At 57.8% G+C, this 10353-nt stretch overlaps 4 protein-coding genes across 4 annotated transcripts, besides 2 other annotated features; all 4 read left to right on the top strand.

The window, feature by feature from the left end:
* Positions 1-283: 283 nt before the first annotated feature.
* Positions 284-1930, top strand: Tco025E_01900 (Protein tipD; the record flags this gene model as incomplete). Its single annotated transcript, XM_029368836.1, has 1 exon — positions 284-1930. One exon carries the CDS (start codon positions 284-286, stop codon positions 1928-1930), a length of 1647 nt encoding a protein of 548 aa, XP_029231063.1.
* A 261-nt stretch (positions 1931-2191) lies between these two features.
* Positions 2192-2222: a sequence feature (A-rich).
* A 34-nt stretch (positions 2223-2256) lies between these two features.
* On the top strand, positions 2257-3474 carry Tco025E_01899 (uncharacterized protein; the record flags this gene model as incomplete). Its single annotated transcript, XM_029368835.1, has 1 exon — positions 2257-3474. One exon carries the CDS (start codon positions 2257-2259, stop codon positions 3472-3474), a length of 1218 nt encoding a protein of 405 aa, XP_029231062.1.
* Positions 3475-3923: 449 nt separating this feature from the next.
* Tco025E_01898 (uncharacterized protein) lies at positions 3924-4577 on the top strand (the record flags this gene model as incomplete). Its single annotated transcript, XM_029368834.1, has 1 exon — positions 3924-4577. The coding sequence occupies one exon, from the start codon at positions 3924-3926 to the stop codon at positions 4575-4577; it is 654 nt and encodes a 217-aa protein (XP_029231061.1).
* Positions 4578-4844: 267 nt separating this feature from the next.
* Positions 4845-9899, top strand: Tco025E_01897 (uncharacterized protein; the record flags this gene model as incomplete). The annotated part of the gene is made up of 1 exon (XM_029368833.1): positions 4845-9899. The coding sequence occupies one exon, from the start codon at positions 4845-4847 to the stop codon at positions 9897-9899; it is 5055 nt and encodes a 1684-aa protein (XP_029231060.1).
* Positions 9900-9940: 41 nt separating this feature from the next.
* Positions 9941-9972: a sequence feature (GA-rich).
* Positions 9973-10353: the final 381 nt, after the last annotated feature.

Below are 10353 nucleotides of genomic sequence, written 5' to 3'. Positions count from 1 at the left end.
TGCGGCGGAACGTTTGCGGGGGGGGAGTGGGGACGCAGAAGGAGCGGGGACCTCCATTATTTTCCCACTTGCCTCCTGACTGCTTTTGCCCTCCGTTTCTTGCCTTATTATTTTTCTTACTACTTGTTCTCTCTCTGGCTCCTCTTGTGCTTCGCGTGTGTTTTCTTGCGTGGCTGCGTCGCCTGCCTTGGCAGCCGTCTTGGGCGAGATTCGAGGCCTGGCAACCGGGCGTCTTGTTCATTGCACCGCTGGCGCGTAGCGCTGACCCGCGCCGCCGCGACCGATGAAGGCGTGGGCCGCCGCGATTGACAGGCAGGTCCTGCTCCGCAACGCCGCGGAGATTCAGCCCACGGAGAGCGTGTTTGACGCCCACCACATCACGCAGAGTAAGCTCCTGCGGGTGCAACAACGTTTCCAGGAGCTCGTCGAGGAGAAGGCGAAGCTGGACGAAAAATGCAGGGGCCTGATGCAGCACGTGCGAACGTTGGAACTTACGTCGGCGGGTGTCATAAATTCTGCCGCCCGTGAAGCAGAGCTGGAGGCAAAGGTGGAGGAGCTGCAGAAACAGGTGCAGCAGAGCATCACAAAGGAGAAGGATTACTACAAGAGCCTTTACGAGGCCAAGCGCTTTGCGGAGGAGAACAAGGCTCTGAGGGAAGAGGTAGCGCAGTTGAAGGAGCAAGAGACACAGCGTGAAAATGTGCTACGGATGTTAAGAAATGATTACGCCGCACTCAAACAGGAGAACAACGTGGTTAGGCCAAAGCTGAACACGCTTATCAGCGAACGGGATCGCTGCGTCAAGGATCTGCTTGCCGCCAAGGATACGATGGCGCGGATGCAGGACACCATCCTGGAGTACGAGGATAAGTTGAATCAAATGCGGCGGACGCAGCGGGAAAGCGGCGGCGGATCCGTTGGAGCGACGCATTTCGATGCAGTGGCGCTGGCGGACGACCCAGTTCGCGGACGTCGCGTTGGGAAAGGCGCTGTGGCCGCCCAACGCGATGTCGCTGCTGCGTTGGAGGCTCCAGTCCCGAGTAGTCAGGCGTACACCATCAATCAGGCGCACGGCGATCGATTGTTGTACGCGACCTGCGCTGCGGATAACGGAAATTTGCTCGTCTCCGCTGGTGGAGATCGCTTCATCCGTCATTGGGAGTACAGTACCGGGAAAGCGCTGCGCAGCCACCCGAGTACCGACGTGCCGCTCTGCGTGGACAGCAGCTCCCACTATTTACTTGCTGGTTGCGCCGATGGCGTCGCCCGGCTTTGGGATATGCGTACCCTGCGCAGCGTAGACCTGACGGGGCATCGTGAGAAGGTGGTGGCGGCGTATCTTTCCCAGTCAGCGCACACCGCCTTCACGGCGAGTTCGGATCGCACCATTAAGCTTTGGGATGCTCGAAGCGGCGCAAGCCAGAGAACCATCATGTGTTCCAGCAGCTGCAATGACATCTGCGTGGGTGGCTCTCTCATTTTTTCGGCGCACTACAACGGAAGCATCTGGGTGTGGGACCGCCGCACAAATGATCACGGTACGGAGATCAAGCACGCCCACCAGAAGGGTGTCACGTGTGTTCGCTTAGACCCCAGTGGTGAGCGGTGTGTGTCACTTGGGCGCGACGGCGCCGTCTGTGTGCGTGACGTGCGAGAGATGTCCCACGAGCTTCTTCGCGTTGAGGACGAGGGGCTGCGCTGTTCCACAAACCTTGCCCGCCTTGCGGTAAGTCCGGACGGGAGGTTCTGCGCCTTGGGCAACCTGCACGGCGCAGTGCTCTTCATTTCACTCGACACCGGTCAATTGCTCGACGAGCAACTTGTGGGGGGGCATACGATGGCGGTTCACAGTGTCGTCTGGACCCTTTCTGACTCGACGCCGATGCTTGCCTCCATTGGCGAGGACAAGCGTATCGTTGTGTGGAAGTAAACCCACCGCGTAGGTGCAAACAGGGGGGTCTCGTTTCCCCCCCCCCCCCACCACTTTTTTTTTCTCGCTTTGCTTCCTTTGGATGTTACGATGACTGTTGTTCTTAGTTCCTTTTTTTTGGGGGGGGGGCGTGGATTCTTCAGTGATGTGTCAGCCTGCTTCTCCCTTTCTTAGACAGACATACACTGAAATATGTGTCTGTCTGAGTGCGCGGCTTGTCACGCGCAGATTTCCGCGTGCGATGCGATTATGCTGGCTGCGTGTTTGTTTGTTTTTTTTTTTCGTGTGTGTGGTGTGCCGGGAGAAGAGCACAAGGCTTGGGATGAATGGCCCTGCCAGGCGATGCGCATTCGCGCGTCCCACACCCCGTGGCATGCCAGGCAGCAGTGGGCGCTGAAACCACGCCGTGGGGCGGCGCCCGGAGCAGGGCTGAGGGCGACTGCAGCAGCTGCGACACGGTGGAAACGGCGCCCGAGATGATGAGCCGCTACGAGCACGTGATAGAGCTGCTAGCGGCCCAGGCCTTGGCGCAGCAAGACGAGATCAATCAACTGAAAGCTGCCCTCAGTGAGGCGGTCAGTCTTCCTGCTGAAGGCGTGGCTGAAAAGGGGTTTGGGGGACAAGCATCGACGCAGGGACACCCTGCGGCGCGGCGTGAGTGCGAGAAGGCGGCTGCTGAGGACAACCCATCAAATATATTGGGGAAATGTAACGGCAGACAGCACTTGCCAAAGCACTGGCGGCGCCGCGTGGAAGTTCATACTGTGCAGCTGCTAGAGACGTACATGCGGCATATGGATGAGTGCTTGGCGCAGGGGTTGGTGGAGCGGCTTCGGCGCGTCACCCGCGGGCACGTGATACGTTCCCTGGACAAGGAGGTCCTCCGCGTCATGCAGGAACGTCAGCGGCCCCCGCAGGACAGACGCGTATTCGTGCGAAAAGCACCCGATCAGGATAGCCACGAACACCATCGCTTGTGGTCCCCTTCTCTGCGGGTTGAAGCAAAAAAGGGCAGGATGACTGCGAACCAAGTCGTTCCCGCACCCCGGGCTTGGCCGAGGGGGGAAGCTGCCTCACATGCAACTCCGCTGGTGGCAACGGAAGAGGCCGGACGGCCTGGGTCCTCTATGAATTCTTCCCTGGGGCTGTGTGCCGTGGACCCAGGCAACACCACCGCAACGGAGCCGAACACGTCTCTCATTTCAGCCGAGTCATCCGTAATAGGGTCAAGTGCGTCGTATCTGCGCCAGCTGGACCACGTGCTGTTTGAGCAACTTCAGCACAAAGTCCTGGCGCTGGAGCAACGCCTCGCCGCGGCCTCCTCCTCTGCTCCCTCTGGGAACCAGACGTCCCTGCCATCGCCGCTGTCGCCACCGTCTGTGGCAACGACACTTGACTGCGAGGGCCGCTCCAGTAGGGGCTCCTCCTCGTGGTCCCCGACAAACTCCAGCAGTGCGACCAACGCAAGCGATGACATAAATCTGCTCCTGGACGTCTTCAAAGGGCGCCAACCCGTAAACGCCGTTCATAAACTGCTCTTGTGATGCAGTTTGGTGCTGGTGGTGGAGACCTACAAAGGGAGAAATATAAATGTATATGTTTGGTTCACGCCATTCTGTGTTTGCTGTGGTCTTGACGGATGGCATTGGCGGTTTGATGGGGTCTCCGCGCCCTGCTCTGCCTCCCACCGCCTCACATTTCCGAGCGAAACATACCCGCGTACTTAAGCTTAATCCATAGAGAGAGAGGGGGGACATAAGGATGGAAGGAGCTGATGTGCAAAAGAAGAGCGACGGGAAGGGAGAGAGAGAGCGCGCGGGGTGGTGGAGGCGCAAAGAAAATAACACTATGCAATAGTGTGAAGACGACTCTGAGCGTGTCTTCCTTTGGAAGTCAGGCAACAACTGCTCATGTGAGTGCAACCCTGGGCTGGTTCCGCGTCCCTGTCCTCTCCACCTCTCACGCTGAGCGCGCAAAGGGGATCTAGGCCGCAATGCTGGGTGGCTCGGGTTCCGACGACGGGGCACTCTCAGCAGAGTTTATGGTCGCCCTTGAAAGAAGAGCGGCGGCTGCGGTGGCTGACCTCAATCGCGCCCTGAAGGCTCACCAGGAGAGTCACGGTCAGCGCACGCACGGCGCGCTAGTTCTGGCCGTCGCCGCTGCACAGCGTGTGGCGAAGTTGCTGGCGACCGTCAAGGAGAAGCACCCACTTGGGCGTCACTCAACCGCCGCCCCGGCCTCGCTGCTTGTGCAGCTGGAAAGTCATCGCACCGCTATTCGCCGTGTCCTGCCTACGGCTGTGGCTGCAGCGGAGGCGACCAGGTCGGAGGGCGCAGCCGACACCGTCAACGCATTGCGTTCGCTGCTGCACACGCGCTCACTCTTGAACGTGGAGCTGCGCAAGGTGCAGGGGGCTGTTGACGAACTGGCGGGGACCTCGGTCTCACTGGAAATGCTCCAGAGCACCCTCCAGGACGTTAACGCGACAGTCGAGGTGGCGCAGCGCCTGGTGCGAAGACTCTTGTCGGTGAAGTCTACGGATGACCTCCTGCTGCGCCTCTCCGTCGCCGTGTTTCTCGTCGTGCTGGCGTACATTCTCGCGCAACGTCTCTTTGGTTTTTTTCCAACGCCAATCCACGCAAGGTAGCCGCACGTGGCTGGTGGCATTCGCGCTGAGCCTTCCTCGTCGAGAAGCGGCGTCGCAGGGGACGAAAAAAAAAAAAAAGAAGACGCTGCGAGCGGAAAAGCGGAGAATGGAAACTTACGGCGGTTTCTCCTTTCCTTTTCCTCTTTGCAGGTGTCTCTCTCTCTGTGTGTGTATGTGTGTACTCGGCCGGCGAGGTAACTCCTCACAGTCGCTTTTTGCCACTTCTTCATTTTGTTGTGTCCCCGCTTGAGGTGAAGTGTGTGTTCAATGAGCCGTCCGCCGCAATCGAAGGGCGAGGAGCCGGGCCTGCACCGCCCGCACGCGTCTATTCCCGCCGTCCCCGTGACGCTCACGCCGCCCACCGAGACGGCCAGGGTGCAGAGGACGACCCCCTTGTGCTTCGAAACCGACGTGGGCCGTGGCACGCTGCCAAGTATTAGCGATGCACGGCCGACGAACGCGCCGTCGTTGTCTCGACAGGCGTTTCATGGGACCAGTGACACATTGGCGACGTCTGCGAGCTCCACAACACTTGCGGCGAATGCCACTGCCACGGCGTCAAAGCAAATGACGTGGGGCCGTCCGAAGCTCATGCAAAAAGTGGCGGCGCGTCTTGCGAAGGTGGCGGTAGATCGTCAATCCAATGTCTTCCCGCTGTTTCTCAATGATCCAGAGACTCAGCAACCATGCGTGTTGCCAGAGGAGGAGAAGAACTTTTTACCCGAGAAAAGGCTTTTAATGGCGCCCAACTTGGGCATTGCCGCCGGGGCAAACGCCATGGGAGGTTATTCGCAACGCTTCGCGATGTCCAGAGAGGAGGCGGCGCGGTGGATGAAGCGAGAACGCGACTCTAACCGTCTTCTGTTCTCGTGGTGGGAGGCACGGAATGCGTGCCGCCAAGACGAGGAGGAGATTGCTGCGGTCGTGGACGAACTGCGAGGCCCGCTCTGGACTTTTTTTCGGCAGACTCTTACAGAGGAGGAGGCGCAGTGTGTCGCGGCGCAGGCGCAGGCGCAGGCGCAGGATTTGTCGGCGCCAGTCCCGGGGCAGTTAAAGCCAGCGATGGTAAAGACGAAACCGAAGGTGACTCTGAATGGCAGGGGGCCCGCGTCTTCGGCGGTTCTCCTTACAAGCTCGGAGCGTGGCATTTTAATGTCCTTGGAGCTCTACGAACGAACCTTTCGTCGCGTACTTGGTCGTTTGCATCGAAATTTTTTGACGCTGCTGCGGTGTCACACGACGGGCTCGAATGAGATCATTGAACTTCCACTGGAGTCGCTGGCGCAGGGCACCAAATATGTCCGTTTCCTCTTAGAGTCCCAGCTGGAGCTGGTTGAGGCTGAGAAGTTGCAGTCCGACGACGATGGTGCACCAGGACTGTGTTTGCCAGTTGTGTCTATTCCCGAGGAACGCTGCTTCCGACCGATGCTCGAGGTCGAAACCGCATTTGCTGTGACGCTGCTGTGGCGCATTCTTGATCAGACGAAATCCATTCTGCCTGGCATGACTTGGGCACTGCAACTTTACACGCGGTATGTGCTGCCGCATGTATATGAGAAATTTTCCTTATTTGAGCAACAGCTACCGAAGGCGGGAGCCATTGGCGAACAGGTTGAGCAGCTGTACGTCTTGCCCCTCAACCTTGTGCGGCAGCGAGCCATGATTGCGTCGAGCAAGCAGGCAAAGGAAGATGTGCGGTATATGGAGGGATTTTTAAAGAGTTGGGCGTGGCGCACGTGGCGGCGTGGCGTGGTTGGGCAGCGTCGGCGCGAGGTCGCAATGGAGATTCTGGAGAAGAGGTTCCGCCGCCTCTACGGCGTAATCCGTCAGCAGAAGTGCTTTGCCGCGTGGCGCCTCGCCGCGAAGGAGGGACGGTTCGCAGCCCAGCTGGATGCCATTGACGCGAGGTACAATGCGTTTTTTTCGGGTGCGCAGCACGCCGCTCGCGATATCCCGCTTTTTCCGGGCATGGACGAGGGCCTGACAGGCTGCCCCAACACCATCCTCGACAAGAACCGGTTTGTCGCCCTCAAGCTTGCAGAGACGGCGCAGCACACGAAGGCAAGAAGGAAGTCCGTGTCAATCATCGCCTCGGAGTCTGCGGAGTCGCAGGGAGCCGCGACGGCGGCGACAGGCCGCGAGGGATCCTCCGACCTCCCCAAGCGCAAGGCGAAACCACAGTCTTTTCTCTTGAAGACGGCACTCAAAGAGACTCCACCGTCGGCCCCCGCGCCGGAACCAACGGAGGAGGTCCCGGCAAAACCGTTGGATCTGGAGGAGGTGGGGCCGCAGGGGGCCACTTTTATCACCTCCGTCTCGCCCGCAACTGACGAGGAGGCCGCGACCTCCCCCTTGAATAAGCGCGCCTTCAGCACCTTTGACGTCATGCTAAAAAAACTGCAGGAGATGGAAACAATCAGTGGTTACTTGCGTCAGGAGATTGCCATTCAGAATAGTCTCGTGCAAAAACTCGAGCGTGAGAACAACAGCCTAAAGAGCAAAACACGCGAGCTCGAGGAGAGTCTGTTTAATTCCGAAGAGCAGCGACTGCAGTATTCTAACCTTCTACAGGAGCGGGAGTTAGACGTGCGAGAGCTAGAACGGCGCATCACGCAGCTCAAGTCTCGTTTGCGCTGCCAGCGGCACAGACCGTGGCAGCGCACAGTCATGCGGGTCGTTGGGGCTATCTGTGGTGCCTGTACAACCGCCTCCGAGTACGCGGATGACTGCCGCATTGCCCGCAAGATGACGGCGTCTGGGGTGGGTGCCAGCATTACCAGCGGGCCTCCCCAGTTGGGGGAGACAGCGGCGGCGTCGGCTTCCTACGGGCCACGCGCAGACGCAGGTGCGTCGGCGTCGGGAACGCAGAGCTCAGACGGCGCGGAATATAACGATGGACAAAGGAGCCTCAGCGGCTCGGTGACACATCTTCCTGTGGACACCACCACAGACGAGGAACGACTGTTTGGAAAGCTTGCACCGCTTGTCATTGTTTCCACGCGTGATATGCCCGACGCACAGAACATCCTGCGTGACTGGGCAAACGGGTGCCTAGAGGATTTGGAGTCCCTCGACGACCTGAAGGGGGGCGCCCTTTCGAGTCGATTTCATCAGTTTTCAGATGAGGTGCGCAACGGGGTGCTATTCAGTCGACTGCTCTTTTACTTGGCGTTGCCACGGTACCAAAACAAAACGGCTGTCGCGCCTCACGCAGGCGACGAACTCAAAAACAAGGCATCCATGCACATGGACTTCACAGATAACCGACGGCATCTGCTGATGCAGCAGAACGTTCAGCTGGAGAGCCCGTTTCCGACCTACTCGGAGTGCTTTGGTGATCTGCTTAATCTTAAGCCATCGGGGCGTATGGCGCTGCTACTGCAGTTTGCAACAGAACTCATGGAGGGGGCAGTGCAGCTTGGGGACGAGTATATTAAAAAACGCATGCTTGTGCTTCGCGAGGCCGCAATGAAGGCGACGGAGATGACACCGCTGCCGCCCGCCGATCGTGTGGAATTGCTAGAAATCGTTGACCCCTACGCCTTATCTCGGGGGGATCGCAGTGCGACACTCACCTTCATTGCACTCCTCTACGTGCGTTTCGCGCATCCCTTCAACCACAAGGCACGACAGAGTGCGTTGATTGAGCGAGAGGCGATGCTGTACCTCCTCAGCGGCGGGGCCTATTCGCGACAAGATCAGAACAGTATTGCCGAGGCCTCTAAGGAAGCCGCGCCAACCGAGAAACCGCCGGCAGAAGATGGGGAAGTCTCCATCGCACGAAGGTTTCTCGCAGAGCTGGAGGAAGAGGATCGCACGCCATGGCAGCTTTTTATGAGTTACTGCAGGCCCCTAATTAACACTATGGCGCATCCTTTTATCTTGCGTGGGAACTTTTGGCCAAACGTGGCGTTTGACTCACCGGAACTGGCTCGCATACTTGGCTCCCTCGGTCTCGCGCTTCATCGCTCGCTAGAAGCGCACCGGTGGCATATTACTATTTCCTGTCTTGTGCCAGTACAAACGTATAGTGGACTGAGTCGTGGTGTTTTTACCGGGCGCCGTGCGTCGGCTATAGCCTTGCAGGTCGGGTTGGAGCGCGACGGTGATTGGGCGTTTGCAATGGAGCTTCCATGCATCCAGAATATGTTTCAGCAGCGAGGGTTGGCGGTACGTAAGGCCATAAGTGCAGGGACTCTGGTAAAAAGCACTGCGGAGATCAGCGACGAATGGAACAACGAGAGTGAATTTATCAAGCTTGATAAATCGCGGTTGTTGTCCGTCTTTGGCAGATGCAGTCATGACCTTCTACAGCTTTTCTTGCAGCGCGGCAGTCTTGCAGAGTCGTGTGCGATGCCGGCCCTGGATCTTGGCAGTTGGCGCCTGCTTTGGTTGGACCTTGGCCTCGTGAACCCGGAGAATACGGAAAGCTCATTGCTCGACCTGGAACAGGTAACAAGAATCTTCTGCCTTGTCACGGCGGAAGTTGCGGATCCTCGGAGGGAGAGCCGGGCCTCCGACACCTTTGTTGAGTTGGTGGGCCGGCAGCAGCTGCCGCCGATTGCAGCTGCGTTGTACTTCCCTGAATTCCTTGCGGCAGTGGTGCTCCTTGCACATGAAGCGTTCCCACTGCTGGGGGAAGCGGGAAACCCGCAGGCGGGCGGTGTGGTGTGGCTTGCAGACGCCCTCACAAAGCTTGTCTTTCAGCATATAGCGCCTATCCTCTTGACCAATGCCGCGGAGGACCCATCCAACGTCATGCGGAGCCTCCGGGCCAATGTGAAGACGCAGCAGGTTCTCATACGGCAGAACAAGGCTCTGCTGGTGCTTTTTAACTCGTACTGCAAGGAGGTCTGTGGGGTGTCAGGAATGGAGCGGGAACAACTGCTGCAGATGCTGCGGGATGCAATGTTGACAAGCACAGACATCTCACAAAATTTGATCTATGAACTTTTTATGCCCTTCAGTGTCACTAAGAAAAGCGTTGAAACCGCTAAAGAGGAAAAGCGGCGCGAGCAAGATGCCCGCCCACGTGATATGCCGGTACAACGCCGCCGTGCCAACGTCAGCATCGTGGATCCTGCCCCGGATGTTCAGTTGCCAACAGGAAGATCAAAGGAAGCCACTGTGCTTCTTTACGACGGGTTCATCGAATTTTTATGCGTGCTGTGCCACTTCAAACAGCCAAATCCACTGATACCGTTTGATCAACGCCTGGAAACGTTCTTGCGGCGCGGCCTCTTGCGTCCTCTGGCACAGCGCAATGACGCCTTGTCTGCCATTTTATCAGTAGAGAAGACGAATCCAAGGCAGGATGCGTAAACACAAAGAGAGAGTGAGAGGGAGGGCGAAGGAAAGCGCTGCTCTCTCTCTCTCGATTTCTCTCTCTATCCCTTCCTCCACTGTTTCCAGAACACGACACAGATGTAAAGCAAAGTTTATATATATATATACGCACACACTAGACGATCCGTCAACGGGATATGTTTTGTTTGCTTCCGCCATCCCACAACCCCGACTGTGATGAAAAGACGGCGGAAATGAAGTGCTGTGAATTGAAGCAAAACGCGGTACGGAGCGTCGTGTCTCCTGTTCCCCCCCCCCCCGCCCTTTGTTTCCTTGATCATCAGCGACGCGGGGCTCCACTCCTTGCTCCTCTGTTTTCTCTCTGTCATTATTATTACTATCACTTTATCTATAGACATAGTCGTCTTGTCGCCTCTCGTCATTTTTTTTTCTTTTCATCCCTGCTATTGATCTCGCTGTGCTTGCGGCA

This window comes from Trypanosoma conorhini (genome assembly GCF_003719485.1).
Source record: "Trypanosoma conorhini strain 025E chromosome Unknown Tco_14.4_contig_00068, whole genome shotgun sequence".
Taxonomy (NCBI): Eukaryota; Euglenozoa; class Kinetoplastea; order Trypanosomatida; family Trypanosomatidae; genus Trypanosoma; species Trypanosoma conorhini.
This window is presented reverse-complemented; position numbering and strand designations above follow the sequence as displayed.